Source organism: Curcuma longa, chromosome 8 (assembly GCF_044706935.1).
Source record: "Curcuma longa cultivar G26 ecotype Majalengka, Jawa Barat chromosome 8, ITB_CL_G26_1.1, whole genome shotgun sequence".
Lineage (NCBI taxonomy): Eukaryota > Viridiplantae > Streptophyta > Magnoliopsida > Zingiberales > Zingiberaceae > Curcuma > Curcuma longa.
Genome location: NC_133868.1, coordinates 9,293,211 through 9,312,060, shown reverse-complemented (window position 1 = coordinate 9,312,060; position 18,850 = coordinate 9,293,211). Strand labels below are relative to the sequence as shown.

Genomic DNA, 18,850 nt, shown 5'->3' with positions numbered 1-18,850 from the left:
TGACAAATGGATCATAGCCAATAAATATAATCCCTTGCTTTTTAAAAGAAAAATAAATAGTCAACTTATGCAAGCTACAGAGATGGGCACTATACTCTGATCATTATCAATATTCCATTGATTGAAGTCTTGATATTCTGCCTTTAAAAAGAGCCATATGTAGTTCACAGATTGAACCTTTTGTGCATTCTTTTTCACTAGGAAATTCAGGAAAGTAAGTATAAATGCATTCCTTGCCATCATTTCAAAGTATTCTGATTTGATGCTGTGCAAATGCTTTCTCTTCCAGCATGGATAAGAACAGGCCATTCAATTAATTAGACACCACTACAGATTTTTTTTTTTTTTTTTTTTTTTTGACAGTAGGAATATATGCTTTTGCCATGCATTCCATGCGATCTCACAACTCATGCTATTTATGGCACATGAAACACTGAAATTAAAGGGAAAACATTCTGAAATATACAACACAAAACAAGTACAGTTTATTCTTCTTCTTCTTCTTCGCAAGAATCACAGCAACATGAACTCTAAGTCGCATCACACAATTAAGCAAGACCAACAATTTTACACAAGGTTTGAGTAACTTGCCACGATCGAGCTCGTATTTGGCGGCGATCTATACAAATGCTTTCGAGTCGTCATCGTCGATCTTCCACAAAGAGTAAGGGCCATCCTCCCACGCAGGAGAAGGCATTGATGTCTCGAATTCCTCGTCAAAGCTCATGGCGACGTCAGGAAGAGAAATACTAGTACCGCAGAGTTGATCCGCGTACCAGCCGTCGTTAGTCTCCTCGAACCATGCAGTTACGCCGCCGTCGAGTTCACGAACAGCTTCAACTTCCGGCGACGCGGCTTCGCTGAGACTGCTGCCAGAGTGGTCCGCGGACGATGCCACCGCCTTCCGGCTCCGTTCCTGGGCCGCCTTCTTCTTCTTCCTCGTGTGCGTTCTCCAGTAGTTCTTTATCTCGTTGTCGGTGCGACCCGGCAGCCTCCGGGCAATCCTAGCCCACCTGGAGCACGTTCATGGAACAATGTCACTTTCACCGCGACAACGATCGATCGAATATCATCTAATCCTAAATTTCGACGATCGATTCTCAAGATAGATTTCTTTCTCCAAACGTAAATGTTAAAAGGGTTACGTGCCTGTTTCCCCAGCGCGAGTGGAGTTCGAGAATGAGGCGCTCTTCCTGGGGGGTGATGCGGCCGTGCTTGAGGTCGGGGTGGAGGTAGTTGACCCAGCGGAGCCGGCAGCTCTTCCCGGTCCGATTCAGACCTACAACAAAGTCAACGGAGAGAAGAGAGACGGCGGAAAAGAGGTTAATTAGCATGGAGCATGGCTGAGGCAGCGACGCCAGTACTGGATAACCCACCTAGCCTTAATCCCCCCTCAAACCTGAGACTTTGGCTATGAAATCCCAACGACGGTCACCGAATAAGTCCACAAAGCGTACCAGTTGAAGGTCTTCTTGCTCGGTCCACGGGCCCTTTCGCATAACCATCTTTGGCGAATTGTCTATGTTCTTGTTACGAGGAGGAGCTCAATCTCGATCCCTCCTACTGCCGCCGCCGCTGCTGTTGATGTAGGACTACACGACTGCAGCAGTGCTACCGCACTAGCTTTGTGCGTGAATGGTTTGATGTGGCGTGCCACTCTGCAGTGCTATTTAAAGGAGGTAGCAGTCTGATGGGGAACGTGACAGCGATGATGTTGGATTTTTTTTATAATTCATGTATTCTTACGTATAAGATGGAATTCGTCATTTTAACGGTTTCACACGATTGATCTTACGACCATCTATAAAGAAATAAATCATCGACGACGCAATAGGATATTAACTGACGTCACCAGAATTCGAATCCTTGTCCTCTTCTGCAACTCTGTTACATCGTAACCAACTCAACTATATCCCAAGGATAATAATTCGTATGTTCGATTCTTGAATGATCGATCCTATAAAAAAAATTTATCTATAGATTGTTCCACAGTCAGCATTCCAAATTATCGGTCCACTAGCATGCTAACTTGATTCCACGCCAGCAATTGGATGCCAGCAGGAGGATTGACTGATTGATTCCCCGGGACCATTTTTTAAAATAATCCTAGTTGACTAAGTGAATCTAAGCATATATAATTTATGCACGAGCCCACCTCTCAGACTTATTATTTCATCTGATTAATTTTAAAAATAGATGATCTTCTTATCTATCAACTAATTAAGTTCAAAGTGCAAATTATGCACTGCTAAAATATTCACTTTTTTTTTGTTCATACATGAAGTGCATTACCATTCTGATATTGTGTTGTGTTGTATTTTCGTTCAATCCATTAGTGTTACAGCCGATAGGATACGATTTTCCCTTAATCCAGTGAAATACGAAGAAACGGTTAGAAATAATTCTTTATTTCTTATTATGTATTTATTTTTCTATTAAATAACTCATATTTATTAACTTTATTATGCATTAAATACTTATTGAATTATCATTGATAACTATATTTATATTAGTGAATGAAATAGGTCTCATATTCATATACTAATATGAGAATGATCCTTAGATGAAATATGTAAATGAACAGATCTTTCCCCATTATAGAGACCTTTTTTCCATCATAAAGGCTAGGCAAAAAAGAGAGATCAAGTGAGAAACATAATTATCTTAAAAGGCTCTAATTTCTTCGTACACGAAGATCATCATGAGTTCAGATATACTCTTACTTTTAAATATCATATTGTAAAAATTATTTAGTTTAAAATCTTAAACATTAAAAATTATGCAAATGAGAAACTTTTAATTTGCATATTCACGAAGATATATGTTATATTAACAGCAACTTCAATGAGTTCTTGATATTTTATTAACACATTTAAGTTTTATGTAAAGGAATCTACAGTAGACAAAAGGATTATGAGCAACCCTTAGTACAATTGCTAATCTTATTAGTAGGCATCTTTCCCCTGATTCACTTACTGGATAAAACTGAAGCACAATTTATGAATCTGGAGAGAAGGTTGTCAAATTCTCTGCACAATGGCAAGAACACCATCACAAATAGATCGATTTACAGCAGGATCAAAGTATCTCATCCCTGTGACAGAACTTACCATAACAAATCTATGTCAAAATGAATAGTCTACAATATCCTGTTGTAAATTTTAAGACAATTTGTTTCAGAGCATTATTGATTGCCATTGCCATAAAACATTGGACAAGGACCTTATCTGAAATGGACAATTATGACCAAATTAAATCCCTCCCAATTGGGTCTTCTTCTTTCTAGTGTGAAGGTACACAACCAACAACTGAACTATGCCATCTCATAACCGGGATCTCTCAAAGCCTTTACCATGGGTGGATTGGTGAATCCCTTAAAAATGGTGACTAGGAATTGGCCAACACTCAAATATGTTGACAATAGCACCTCTCGGATTCAGACTGTTTGGCATGTCTAACACTCAAGCAAATGTCTTCTATTTTGACTACACCAACATAAATAAATATCAATACTGCAAAGATAACTGGAAAAACATAAAGTTACCTGTGTTTGAGCTAAATGATACAATAGTAAAGATTCTCCATGCTCTGAGGGATGCATTTCAAGGTTAGTTTAGAAGGAAGAAAAAAGAAGAAGCAGATTTATGTTTTGCTCAGAACTATTTTTTTTTTAAACTCCAGAAACAAAAGTGAGACTGCAATAGGACCCCCAGCCTCTAAGAAACAGAATAGAGACCTTGTTAGTAAAACATGTGCAGTTTTAGTCCTTCAAGCTGCTCGGAATAGATTTTTTAAGACTCCAACAGCAAAAAATGAACCACAATAGGTATCACTAGACTCCAAACAACACACTACACAGTTTGTTTTAAAAATATGAACAATTTTGATCCATCAAACTACTTAAGGGGGAATACTTAATGGCCCTTCAAGACACCGACGATAAGATCACAAAAACACAATACGGAGCTAGTTAGGAAATATAAGCAATTTTTATCTATCAATTTATTTTGGACGGACAAAATAACAAATGGTCTTTCATGATTCCAACAACAAAAATAAGACTATAATAGGACACTTCAACCTCCAAGGAAGAATAAGACGACAGTAGGATTCTTCAACCTCCAAAGAACACATCTCAGGTCTTTTTAGGCAATGTGATCAATTCAGTCCATCAAGCACTTTGGAAAAAGGATAATAGCCTTCCATGAGTCCAGTTACAAAAATATGTACATAACAGACCTTCCCAGATTCTTAGAAACACGTCTCATGTCTTATAAGAATTCATCCAGTGTGTCTTGTTTGCTCCACATATGCAGTTTATGATCATCAAACAGTACAAACTATTTAATAACCTTCCACTACTATTATTGCCTATTGAAGACCTCTAAAATATTCATGAATTATGCAGTAGAATATAAACTGCATAATTGTTGTCAGCTGAGATGATTTGTAAAAATTTGATACTAAATTGTGCCAATATAATTAATTTAAATAGATTTTTGTTGATAGAAACATAATATGAACCCACGTAGACCTTTGCATGTTGCACAGGCGGTGCTATCATCATTTTTAAAAAAAGTTTCACATAGACCACTTGTGTAGTAGCATAAATTTTTTTTGTAATGAGAGACCACATTGCGTTTACTTGTGAATGCATAAAGTTGTGGTAGCTAAACTATCTCTAGAAGTTAAAATACAAGTCATGTTGATTGAACTAGTTTTACCTAATGTATTGCATAGAGCATGCTATTTTTCAGGTATATAGATTGCAGCAATTGGTCAATATGCATTATTACATATTATGTGTTTTGTAGTATATTGTTAATTATTATATGATGCTAGTTATGTCCATAGAGCTTAATGATGATAACAACATTGATTCTTTCTGTGTTATATGTATTGCTTAGATTCATATGCAATGATTATATGAAAATGTAGTGTTCCTAGAATGATTAAGATAATTAACAGGTGATAGGCGTAAACTTTATTTGTACTGATTGCATACATTGGTTAGTTTAATATATTCCATGATAGATGTGGACTCGGTACTTCCACACATATGATGTCGTACATAATTTCAATATATTATTTTTCAAAAAAAAACATGGATCACAAATGCACCCACTTAGCAAGATTTAATGTACATCGCTACATCTTCAATTAGAATAGAACAATTTTCATATCACACCATACTCACATCTAACACACTTCAACATGCTTTAAACCATATCGAGATCATTTTAAAAGAGTTTTAATGCTATAATTGCATTCCACTTAACTTGTTTACCTCCAAATAAAAAAGTCAATTGAATTAAAATTTTAGGTTAACAAATTACAAAATAGAGTTAACTGTTAAATCTATCATGTATTTTATGTTATTTTAATAAATCTAGATATTTTCAAATTAACTATTCTACCATCTACTTTATTAAAATAAACAAATTTATCAAACCATTAAAATTCATTAAACATCCATTATTTGCTAACATCATACTGTTTCATCCATTTCACATGTCAAATCCCCTCTCAATTAATATTATATATGTATATATAATAATATCTCTAAATCTCTAGCCCAACCAGGAATGGAAGGACTTAGGTTTTAATTATATTTTTTAAGCATCTGACAGATGATTATTAGTTCAGGAAAAAGACGAAGTTATCTAGTGACAACTTCACAATAATAATATTGCAGGTGTAGATTGATTCCTCCAAAGTGTCAGTAGTTGTTATAGTAGATAAGATATTTGTCCTTTGGTACTGCCAGGTAACCTCTGGCAGTTATTGATTTCAAGTGTGGGAAACTCTTGCCTATGGAATTACAATAGCGCAGAACTTCCATGCAGAGGAAAGCATGAGAAAAAAGAGTAACTTTTGGAGCAACCTGATGTTTAGAGGATTGATCGTAACCCAATTTGATGAGGCCACAAGGTCAGGCCATTGGTATAAGACAGTTTGTAAACAGCTTCAATCTTAATTCCTGAGGTGGTCAATTCAATCCCAGTATATTGTCCAAGCAATTGGTGTGTAGACGTGCAAAGTGGGTGTTTGCCATTAGGAGGTATACGTCGAAAATGTATGTGCCCATCAAGAAACCCTTAACATGCAGCAACAGAAGTGCTAGTTAAATCCGTTGTTTATGTGACAAATAGTTCCGCTAAACCTCATTTCTCAGCATTTAACACAATACAAAACAGTCACATTCTAAAACAATGATGATGATAATGTGCAAAAAATACATAAAAGATATGAGAAATATGAAGATTAAGAAACTCAAGAAGATAGCATAACAGTATACCTAAGCAGACAACTTATTATCATTAGGTCATACAATCAGGGTGGCCATGAACTCCAAGCTGACCTGCAAATTTGGCAAACCAAAATAATAACTACAAATTTAGAATTCCATAGAAATAAACATTTTACTACAATGGAAATGACACTGTATGTTACTACATGAAGTACCAGTTTCATGATGCAGGTAATACTGCAAAAATGGCATCCCAAAACAGAATGACAACAGTAAGTAGATAACATGAGAATGTGACCTACAAAGCCATTCGATTCAATAATATCTGTAGGTTTATTGTCAAATCCCTACCATATGTATGGTCCAGAAGGAGCTTGTCACAAGTGCAGATGCTGCTCAGCACAAGTAAAATAACCAAATTTAAAGCAAGCAACAAAAATCTACAGAGAAGCGACACAAAAACTATTAATTTTATCTGGGCATTCAAGAATTTCACAATCATTCATATACAAACATCTTGTTTATCTGGTAGCTACTAACATGATCAGAACTGATAAAGGATGATAATATAATAAACAAACACGAAAATCATAACTGCCAGAATAGCATACATTTTAATAGGTAGGGTGCATAAAATTTCAGAAAGAAAACCAACACGCTTCCACACCCCAGAGATTCCCTTTGTTAACTATTTTATTTAGACCAAAATAGAAACTCCAAGATGGGAAAATGGAATAGCATAAAGAGAATATTAAAATTTATGTCCAGTTCATAACTACATATTTGAATCTCAATCTTAGTTTTAAGCTTGAGTGAGTTTCCACTACTAGACAACTTGAATGAAGAAGCAACAATAAGCACATTATACACCTAAGAAGTGAAAAACAAGAAGAAAATTTTCACTACAGAAATTATCAAATAAAGGAAATCTGCCACAATCAAACACCTATTGCTACTATTCAAGTCAAAATAAGATCACTAGGCCCAAGGTGAGGGGGGCGCATACAAACATGGACTTCATGTTCTTCAGGTCCAACTGGATGCTTTGGAACCATAATCTCAAGCAAAGCACTAGCCTCATCGTAGTATGCTTCCAGCTTTGCATCTTCAGGAATACGTGTTGGCAATGTTATTTCCCTTACAAATTCCCCGGGAGGGCAATGCTCTAAGGAAGGGTCAGACAGTTTGAAAGTCCGGTCAAGCCTTTTTATATATGGCATTCTGGCTGTACTGACGCAGATTATCTTCAATATACCATGCATGAGATTGTTCCTCCAAGAAAGCTTCACACTGTGTTGATCAGCAAATGACAAACTCACCATTATCAAATATCCCTCATCATCTTCATATATCGTCTTTGCAGCAGTTACAGGGCCATGAGCAAGCCTCATCACACCAGTAAATTCATTCAACCACGAAGGCTCAATCAGGTGCATATCCATATTGTGACCCTTCTCAGTATGTGAGTTTGTAGGAAAACACACATCCTCCTCCATTACATGGGGGAATATATCTGTCCTACGCTTACGGCAAACAGGTGAAAGGTCTACAACATCACAATTAGAATGATTGATCTGGGAAGACAAATTCAAATTTGATCCATTCAGCAACTTCTTAGGATGGGGAAGCAAAGAGATCTTTGACTGAGGAAGAGGTTTCTCAAGCTTAAATTCATTGGTCTGCAAATTCCTCCATTCCTCAAAATCACTGGCCTCAGGTGGGATTGAGAAATTAAATTCTTTGCCTGTGAGTTCCATCCACTTCTTTCTGTCCAGTTCACAAATAACCATCAAATTGGGTGAAGAAACAACCTCAATTCCATGGACACATTGAGGGTTTGACAGTCCCCGATAATGCTTGCGCTGCATCCTATGTGATCGAACAAAGCCCCTATCAACACTAAATGGGAATTGAGGTTCACCAAGACGGGAATGCCCATTCATATAGCTCCGCAGTTGCATCTTCCCAAGTGCATTCTCTGGCCTCTCTTTGAATGCCCACATATACATGTTCTCCATGTCATGCTGAACCAGGAATACATCATGGCGAACATCAGACTTATCAAAGCCATTTACCCCCTTGGCATCCCAAGTGACCTTGCCCTTGGATTTCTCCAAAAACACAGGCTTGAAATAGAAGCTAAAGAAAAACCAAGCACCCCAGATATTGTCCCCTCTCTTGGTGCACTTGCGGGCACTAGTGACCTTGGGGATGTTGATAGGTGTTTCTGTATCAAAAATCTGCGACCCAAGGCCACCATCAAAGATGTCACTAGAGTCTGAGTTCCAAGATTGCTGAATAGGAGATCGCTCTGCAGAAAGGGGAAGATTAATGTCAGGAGCACCAGAAACCATATTCTGATGGCGTTGGATCAAGAGCTCACGATCAGAATCATCATAGGACAAAGAGGACAACAGACCACCAGACGGGTCCATCGACAAGAGAGTGGAGGGGTGATGGTTCTCAATGGATAAAGCGGTGAGAAGATCTTCTCCCATCTCTTCCTTTTTCCCTTTTTCTTTTCTTCCTTCTTATTTATTAAGTTCTACAATAACCTCCTCCTCCTCCTCCAGTCCTCCTCTTCCTGTTACCTGATGGGTGGGTTTCCAGTTCCTCCGCAGTCAATGAATGCATCCCACAGAAGACATCTACAGATCCATTCCATATATTACACCACCAACACACCGATGTCACCGAGATAATGCAAAGAACCCCAACCCCAGTTCAACATCACCTGCATAAGGCAAAAACACACAGTTTTCTAACAAAAATGTTAGAAAAAGAACGAAATGCTGAAAAGCTCAAAGGCTAGTATGAAAATCTAAGTATGTATATAATAAAAAAGTTTTGGAAATCAATTTCAGATCTACAGCAATCGCCAAACGAGTAAGCGCCAGAAACATGAGCAGATGCAACAGTATATCCAAAAAAGACTACAACCGCACAACATCCATGAGAACAACCCACACAAGTTATGAGATTAAGAAACAATTTTATTGTCCCAGGACAAGAAAAGAAAGAAAAGGGAAGAAATTTTTTTTATCAGGCATCGTTCCAAGATCACCTTCTGGGTCGAAAACAAGATTGCTAGGGTTCCAATTCGAAGAAGATGAAGCCCCTCGTAAGCCTCAAGTCCACCATTGCTCTCGATTTCCGCCTTCCGTTGGAGACGCCAACCGATTCGGAAAGCTAGAAAAGAGGGCAACGACCGCAAGGGCGGCGGAGGCGGATCGGGCCGTGAGGCGACCACCCCGCCCTTCTTATAGCCAACTGTTCCTGAGATCATCCCTCCACCGGATGAGCCTCTCGACCACAAGTCGGCAATTTTGAACGGAGAAAAAGGAAATACGAGGGGTTTTATGTGAAAAAAAAAGGAAGGAACGCGTTTTTGATTTTCCGTATGTTTAAGGAATTGTTAAACACAAAAAATATGGATAGCTATAACTATTTAACTATTTCTCAAATTATAAAATTTTAAATTATCATTTTCATTACAAGAACTCTTATTTTTTTTAAAATATTAAAATAGTATTTTATCATATTTTACTTTATTATAGTTCTCATTGTAATCATTTTAAATTTGTTAAACTTATTATAGCAACTATGTATAATTTAAATTAAATTAGTAATTTTGATTAAATTACTAATTATAATAAGTTGTAATTGCTATAATAATATTAAAATTAAAATATTCTAGAATGGAAATATAAAAACTTTCTTTTGGCACAATGATAATAAGGGATTTTTTCCCTAAATTAAAATATTCTGGTTTATATCTATCTAGTCGTTCCCAGCAGTCTCACACGGTCGGTCCCACAATCATTTGTTATAAAAAGATAGAAACTGCTGTCACCCCAGCAGTCCCACACGGTCAGGTCTCACCACCATGTGAGGAGGTAAATCGAGAAACTGCGAGAAACACGGTCGAGCCACTCCAGGGCCCCACACGGTCTCACTAAACTGTATTGGGTAAATTGCCACCCCAGCGGTCCCACACGGTTTTATAGTGATCGACTGCCACCCTGTTGAGAAACTGCCACCCCAACGGTCCTTACGACCATCTATGAGAAAGTAAATCGAGAAACTGCAATTGGTCGCAACGGAGAAGGGTATTGCTCGGCTTCGTCGAGATTCGAGATTTTGCAAGTCTGCTCTGTCGTAACCAACTCAACTATGCCCCGGAGGCTAAATTATATTGGATAAACTCTGCACGGTACTATGTTAATAATAACCTACTGCCAAAATAATATTTCAATAACAGTTACAAATTACTAAAAAGAACTCAAATCCAAAACCTCATAACATATGTCTTCCTATTTACCACTTTGTAAACGTACTTTAGTATCTAGTTCTACATACATTAATTAGTTGGGTCAGATTTATATCACATGTCTGTCTATTTCACTGTTGACTGCCCTCATCATTTTGCTCAATGCATTAATCATACATTAATTACTCTCTGACCTCTCTCTGTTTAATAGTGCATGATTGATTTTATTTCGAGAATATCATGCATTCATTAATTAATTTTCTTTTCATTCAGTGTATCGAGCATCCAAGATGTCGGTTTAATGTAGTAGAAAAAAAATTTCATTCATCCTTTTTCATTTTATAATATAGATATTAGAACTAGTCGAAATGATCATCAAACTAACTAAGTTAAACATATCAATGGCCAATGGATTTATTAAAATAAAATAACTAAAAATTACTATATTGAAAAATTATTACAAACATACAATAACACCTTCAAATATCTGAAATCCGTATAAAACACACGATACGAAAGAATTATATGAATGCTCTCTTTCATAGGTAGATTATTTATAACAAAAGTGTAGAAATAAATACTAATTAGCCAAAGAATTATCATGTATAATACCAAATTATCCATGGTCAATGTGAACTAGCATCAAGACGCATGGAAAGTCTGTACTGATTATAAGACTAAATGAGATGATAAGATTAATCATGTGATACAGGTATATATGATGGCGGAGCCAGAAAATTTATAGTCTATGTAGGGCTGAGCATTCGGTTAAAATCGAACCGAACCGAACCGAATAAACCGAAAACCGAATAAACCGAATTTTTTCAAACCAACCGAACCGACCGAATTTTCCAATAAAAACCGAATAAACCGAACCGATATTTTATCGGTTAATTCGGTTTTTAACCGAATTAACCGAATTAACCGAATTTTTTAAATATTATAAAAATTTTATTAATTAATTAGGGATTTATAAATTTAGTTATTTAAAATTTATAAATTATTTTTTAAAATGTGAATAATTCGGTTTATTCGGTTTAACCGAATAAGAAACTTTAAAACCGAAACCGAACCGAATTAACCGAATTAACCGATTTTTATAGAAAAAATAACCGAATTTCCGAAATAACCGAACCGAATTTTTTAATTCGGTCGGTTCGGTCGGTTTATTCGGTTTAACCGAATTGTTGCTCACCCCTAAGTCTATGGACTAATCCCGATCTAATTGAAAGTCTCCAAACTATCTTCCTCTCTCATATCTATTTTTTATTTTTTCTACAGTAAATTTAAATGGTACTTCTTTAAGCCCATTGGGCCCCTGGACTAAAGCCTGGATAGAAACATGCTTAGTTCCGCCCTTGCATATATAATTTATAACTTTAACATTGACACTGAAAGATTATAAAAGTTAGTTGATTTTTATTGGTGAAATTGACCATTTTGATGGTCAAAACCGATTAAAAATTTTGATATTCAACAAAGAATTTAAATTAGAATTATATCAGTATTTGATGTGTATTTGAGTCATGTAAAAATGATAAATTACAGTCAGTCTCATAGACTCAATCTTTAGGGGTGGCCGGTCCGGTCCCACGAAAGTTTCTCACCGACCACCAGGGTAAATCGGAAAGCGCATACGGCGGTCAATCAAGATGTCCAACATCCTTTGATTGCGTTCCCCATTTGGAAGAAAATTCTTACAAATACGCCGTAGTTGGGGATCGAACCGCGGGTTCTTGGGTCACAATCCGGATGTCTTACTGTTGCACCATTGCCCTGGGGACGTATTTGAGTCATGTAAGATTTATGATATAGATGATTTGATGCAGTTAAAGTTGGTTGATACTCAATGACTCAAGGTTTGTGAAGATGGGAGAACGATGACTTGAAGCATTAAAGGCATGATAAGATGAGTACATTTGAGGTGTATATATTTAAGGGACATATAACGTGACATATATATTTGAATTTTCCTATTTTTATTTTTTTCAATTTTTTATAAAGATTTTCATTTAATTTTATATCTTTTCCGATATTTTTTATCCTTGCGGAACCGGGCCCAAACGGATATGGGCCTTAATCAACTGAGCTCAGGCCCATGCCAAATAACCTATGCTCACGTCATCGGTGACGTCGGACATAGCGCATCAGGTAAATGGATCGACCGTACGTTTGTATTCGCTTTAGAGGGTTACGCTGGCCAACATGTATCAGTACCGTATCTGACCTGACCTGCTATAGCGTATCATAGACAATTCCAAGTTCAGTGATCGTCCAAAAGATCTTAATCAGTGGCCTCTCTTTTGACCAAATCAATTAAATGAATCAAAGACTGATTCAATTCGATTATTCAATTCAATATATCCACGACGCGTCGGGCTACAATACCAGACGATTAACAAGAGACGACCCTTCACCTGCTCCCTGTATATAAAGCCATGCGTGCACCTCTGCCAATATCCAAACACAGCCTCACTTTCCATTCACAAGCTTTGCACCAGCATCCATAAATTAATGGCAGCTACCTCAGTTCCTTCTTGCTTCTTCTTCCTCCTCTTCTTGGAGCTCTTCTCCGCCGCAGCTGCAGCTGCCTCCTCCCGTAACCCCAACGGCTACATGCACCTGCGCTTCTACAACCACGAGAGGATCCTCGGGTCTGGCCCCGACGCCACCGTCGTCTACGCCGTCGAGCGCCGGAGCTCCACCTCCGGCGCCGGCTTCGGCAACGTCATCGTCTACGATAATCTCCTCCGAGCGGGGGTCGAGCCCGACTCGGCCATCGTCGGCCGGAACCAGGGCATGGGAGTGGGCTCGAGCTTGGCCGAGAACTCCGGCCTCACCAATTTTCAGCTGGTGTTCACCGCCGGCAAGTACAACGGCAGCTCCCTAGCCCTGCAGGGGCTGTTCCCGGTCGCCCGGCTCGGGACCGTGTTCGAACGGGCGATCACCGGCGGCACCGGACGGTTCCGGCTAGCTAGAGGCTACCTCTTGACCACGGAAGTCTGTGCTACCAACACGACCCTCACCGGACAACTCGACGCTTATATCACCTTCCGTTGAGATCGACATTTATACAATTTATTCTTTTCTACTCATTTATAATTATTTCATAATCCTTGATTTTATGTATAGAGATACATTCATCCTAATAAGCTAATTTGTATTATAAAAGATCATGATTATTGTTTTGGGTGATCAAAAAGATTGGTGAGTGATTAATTAGTTCTGTTTTATCTTTTCGTTTGAGCAAATTAAAGACCGCGATTGAATGAAAACTTGAAGAGTGGATCATATACAACAATTTAGTTGCTAATTAAGTTTTACAAAAGAATCTATTAACCGTGAGTTTTTCGTAGCTCGTACATGATTTTTGAACACAAGATCGAGATAAGTTTTCTGCTTCTTTTTCTTAGGTCAAGATCAAGGAGATAATTAAGTTAAGCTTCTCTGAAATATTTTGCACATTTGGAGACTTTAAGACATGGTGCTTTTCATCATGCTTTAGAGCCATAAAATTTAAATGTTGAAAATAATAAGGTTAACCCTTGACAATACTAGCAATCGAGCATAAAATTACTAACAAATGGTCGTGGGGTAGATCGTGTGGGGTCGCTAAGATGGCGGATTTCACCTTTTGTAGAAGAGTATAAAATTACTAAGAGACTCATCACATGTAATATATCTAGTGGAGTAATCATTTCCAACGACATGACAATTTCAAGTTGGACATTCATAAATTTTGATGCAGTGGAATTTGGATGTCTATACCGAGTACTCCTTAGATGTTTGTGGCCAAACATTCCTCGTGATTTCTATATCTTAATAAAATAAATTTTTATTTAAAGTTAACATAGAGGACATCAATTTTATCTTGGCATTACTCCTCCAATACTCAAGAGAGATTTAAGAAAAAAAAATATAAATGCAATAGAATGAATGAGAATATTCATTAGAAATAACTAATTGTCGTTCCTCTCCTCTCGGTTACCTATTCCATTTTATAGTTTCTATCAAGTACTCTCTCATTAGGGCATTATGATTTCCTTTTGCTAACGACCGTCGACCATCATTATTATCCGTTCATTTAGTAATAGCCCCATGATTCCCTTATTAATTCGATAATGCTTATTAACGACTGATAACGCTCGTCATCATTGGCTCTTTTTATTGCCTGTTGTTTTCTCCCCGAACAAGATATCATCAAACCAAAACTATGACGTTCTTTCCTGAGCCCCAATCTATGATGCTAAGCATTATTCGACTCCAAGGTCAACTCCGGAGCACCTTCTAGTTCTGAGTTTGAATTTCAATTCCAAGACCGATTACCCAGGACCGAGTGCTAATCATATTATGTTTTCCGAACCCTATTATGCTCGAAGCTCAAGTATCGAGCCTAATGATTTCCTTTTTCTTTTCGGCCCGACCTAGCTATATCAGGGTTGGCCCAATTCCCACATGTCTCTTTTAATCACAAATTATTATGAGATATCAATCAATCATAAAATTACTAAGAGACACATCATATGTAACATAATCATTTTCACCCCGGGGTATGGTTAAGTTGATTACTACGGGGCAGACTTGCTACAATGAGCAAGGGTTGAATCTCGACGAAGCTAAGACAATGCCCTCCCTATAGTGATTGTGAGGTCGACCATGCATGTGGAGCCACTAGGATGGTGGATTCCACCTTTTGCTGCAGCAAGAGTAATCATTTCCAATGACATGGCAAATTGACAATCTCAAGTTGGACATTCATGAATTTGATTCCGTACCAATATCTCACTAATGCTAAGAATAATATTTATGGTGTCATCGCCCTCTCGGGATGGTGTAGTGGCAAAAAGCATAGCAGGATATCTAAGACCCACGGTTGGAATCCTAGCTACAATGCACTGTAGGGTATTTTCCTCTAGTGGGATGAAAAATTTAGATATTGGTTGTCGGGTGAGGAGTCATTTGCATTTTTGGATTTACCCAGTGGGCGAACCAGGGAAGGACGACGCTAGACAGGATAGCAATTATCTTAGAGGCTCATTTGCACAGAGAGAATTTAGAGAAAGACTCAAGAATTCGCCAAACGAAGAGAAGTCGTCGTCATCTCTAGGTCTAACCGAAATAGATTATTCAAAAATAAAAAAATTCATCCCTTAACAACAACATAAGCACAAGTTTAACTAGTTCCCAAAACCCTAGCAATGAAAAGAGAAAAAAAATCTTAAAAGTCAAATCAACTGACTACGCGCCACGACTGTGTTGAAAAGCACGACCTAGCCATGTTGGATTATTACTGGATGTTTGCGATGGATCGGGCACGATCGTGTTGGAAAACACCGTCTAGCTATGTTGGTTGCTGGAAAACTCGATTTCACCTTGCCAAGACACAGAATGAAGCACGTTCGTGTCAAGGGACACAAGCAGACCATGTTCTTTGCTAGAAGTCTCGATTGCTTCTGCATTAGTCACCCTAGATTAAAAAGAACTAGTCCTCGAGTTTAGAGTATCCTCATCAAGATGCATATCATTAAGCCCAACAACAAGCTGCATTATTAGTTTCATTTGAGTAGCTTTGGCAATTAGTGCATCCAGTCATTAGATTTCAACCATGCATATGCGGTATCTGTGGATAACATTTGGCACCTCATCTAGAGCTACCTCATCAATCAGACCACCATGATTGTCTACCCTTGTCTTGAATTTGGTAATGCAAAAATTGATTTGTGTTTTCAATTTCCCCCATAAACTCTTCCAGAATTGATTGATAATCTTGGTATCATGATCTGAAGTGATGGATTGAAGAAACTCATGTAAATGTATGATCTCCTCGAAGTAAAGATGAATAATCTAAACAGTATCCATAGTCTTCCTGTAAGTTGCACAATAGGCCGGCCATCTAAGGAAACTATCAGCTACAGTAAGAATAGACTACGAGGTTAGTTGGTTGTGGAGTAAACCCATTGCCTCTTGTTCACCTGCCTCTACCTTATAAACCCCCACGATGCTATCAGCAGGAGCCCTCTAAGTAGTATCAGCAAATTCCTTTTCTTCATCCAAAGCAAGTAATGACTCACCATTGTTTTCATCAAATGATGGATCAAGAGCCTTAGCTTCGAGGTAGCCACTCATGAAGTCTTCAATGACATTGCATGATGTTGCATCATCAGAAATTTGATCGATAGGAGCAACATGAATTTTCTTAGCTTCAGTACTAATATCAGAGGTTTCTCAGTCACCTCAAGGCTTTCTACCGTGTTAATTTCTTCGGTACCTTTAATTCTTCTAGTTCTTTCCATCCATAGATTGAAAAAGCATAGGTTCAGAATGTCCCTCTACTTCAAGAGATTTCTTCTCCGGCACTGTCCTCCAATATGACATGAATTGAGGATCCTCATGATAATCCACCATCCGGAATCTTACCTTTCTCCTTGTCTTGAACAAAACCCAATGATGAAGGTTTTTTCGCTTCAATTTTTCCGACAATGGCACCTTCGTCGAGAGAATTATCAGTGCTCGAAACATGCAACACGCTGTCACTAAGCTGGGTAAGATTCGATACTTCATCAGCCGAGATAGATTTCCTATCTCTCTCGACGAAAGAAGGAACTACGCCACCTACACCACCATCATGCCAGGCTAAACTCACTATCTGCGGAGTCCTCATGTTCTACAAGATATGACAATTGTTGAGTTTCATCTCCACACAACTCTACGTACGTGACATCCATGACTTGAGGAAGGGGTGTCAACGTATGTAGTTGAAGGATCTATGTGAGTCGAAAATCCAGGACATGCTACTAATCTTGTTCGAACTACTAGCTTGATAAGTCATCATCAAATTCTTCTGACTTGGATATAAGTGCAGCTTCCACAACTTCCAGATGTGCATCCAAATTCTCAGCCTTGGTAGATTCACTAAGGCCAAGCTCCTTAGCTTGTTGGGACTCATCCTAGCCCTCGATGGATGAAGTTGCTAAAATTAGGATTGAGTGTAACTGAAGAGAAGTAAGTGACTCTTCATCTCCTGTTTCATTTTTTCTCAATCAGTAATTTTGGCCTTGTCTTATTTTTCTCGTGAGCGCCGCAACTATTCTCATCATGTGGATGCTTGACCTCTGAGTTTAACATCAACTAATTTAACTTTCACATGATCGAGTACTTTTTTATAATAAAAAATTTTCTTCACTTCGTTAAGCCAATCAATGAATTCTTGGGTTCGTAGCATATTAGAAAACTTGAAAAAAAATCAATTGGAAATCTAATATCTCTATTTTATTTCTCTCGACCACGATTTTCACAATTGTATAGGAGTCTTCAAAAGTGAAAATAAAATTAAGATAAAGAAACTTATGATCTTTAAGATCTCGTGCCTCTATAACTCTGATTTAATTCTGAGATTTATCTTTGTAAATCTTTAATTATCTCATCTTGGGTGCTAATTAAAATCATGACACGAGACTTCCTCAGGCACCATGACCATGAACACGACCATGATCACGACCACGACCACAACAATCATCCATGGAATCTAAGGCTACGTTTGGAAACGAGGACAGGACAGAAATACAGAGACAATTTTGATTTTTTTTTGTCTCTGTCCCCGTTTGGAAATGAGAGACAGATACAAAAATCAAATTGTGTCTCTGTCTCTGTCGCCAACTGAGCCTTTTTTTTTGTCCATTCAAAAATTGGAGACAGGCCACTTACGCGGAGACAGAAGAAGAAAAATTCCATTTTACCCCCAAAACTGACTCGTCACCTTCGCAGGTCCCTAGCTCTCTGCGGAAGCTTTGGCCGCGTCCTCCGCCACGGTCATCTCGCTCCAGGGTCCCGGTGCAGCAGAAAGCTTCGGCTGCAGCAAGGAGAGACCGTCGGCTCGAGAGAGGAAGAAGAACAGTGGTCGGCGAGATTGCGCGCAGGCATGGGTAGCGGTCGGTGAGATCCCGGTTGAACAGGGGAGCTCAGTGCCGCGCCGCACAGAGAGCCCTGGTTTCGCTCTGTTCTGTCACGCCGGCGCGTGCTCGGGAGGGAGAAGCACCGGCGTCAAGGTTTGGAGGCGGAGGTTGGAGAAGATGAACAGGAGACCTTAGGGAAAAATCGTGATCAACCTTATATGAGAACAGATGACTCGATCTTTGCTCCGTTTCCGGATAAGATCCTTGGAATCCTATCCGGTTGGAGAAGATGAACAGGAGACCTCAGCGTCGGCGCCTGCCTGCGGGAGAGAACATCCCAGCGTGGTCCTCGAGCGCTGCGGGAGGACGAATAGACGAAGGAGAGAAGGGTAACTTAGTCTTTTAAGTTAGAGATTCTGTTTTTGTATTTTGTGTAAT

At 38.5% G+C, this 18,850-nt stretch overlaps 3 protein-coding genes across 4 annotated transcripts; 1 reads left to right on the top strand and 2 right to left on the bottom strand.

Moving 5' to 3' along the window:
* Positions 1–439: 439 nt before the first annotated feature.
* Positions 440–1,626, bottom strand: LOC141833416 (transcription factor MYB59-like). 2 transcript variants are annotated; one of them, XM_074720847.1, is made up of 3 exons: positions 1,400–1,626; positions 1,150–1,279; positions 440–1,013 (listed from the first exon to the last, which is right to left on the bottom strand). In XM_074720847.1, exons 1-3 carry the CDS (start codon positions 1,503–1,505, stop codon positions 620–622), a joined length of 630 nt encoding a protein of 209 aa, XP_074576948.1. In that variant the 5' UTR covers positions 1,506–1,626; the 3' UTR covers positions 440–619. The 2 variants fall into 2 exon arrangements, 1 of the variants encoding a protein (XP_074576948.1); XR_012602204.1 differs by lacking the exon at positions 440–1,013 and having other exon boundaries at positions 1,194–1,279; positions 1,377–1,626.
* A 5,356-nt stretch (positions 1,627–6,982) lies between these two features.
* Positions 6,983–9,469, bottom strand: LOC141833500 (uncharacterized). Its single transcript, XM_074720963.1, has 2 exons — positions 9,315–9,469; positions 6,983–8,984 (listed from the first exon to the last, which is right to left on the bottom strand). The coding sequence occupies exon 2, from the start codon at positions 8,746–8,748 to the stop codon at positions 7,210–7,212; it is 1,539 nt and encodes a 512-aa protein (XP_074577064.1). The 5' UTR covers positions 8,749–8,984; positions 9,315–9,469; the 3' UTR covers positions 6,983–7,209.
* Positions 9,470–13,034: 3,565 nt separating this feature from the next.
* Positions 13,035–13,686, top strand: LOC141832865 (dirigent protein 22-like). Its single transcript, XM_074720230.1, has one exon. It carries the CDS (start codon positions 13,035–13,037, stop codon positions 13,578–13,580), a length of 546 nt encoding a protein of 181 aa, XP_074576331.1. The 3' UTR covers positions 13,581–13,686.
* The last annotated feature ends 5,164 nt before the right edge of the window (positions 13,687–18,850 follow it).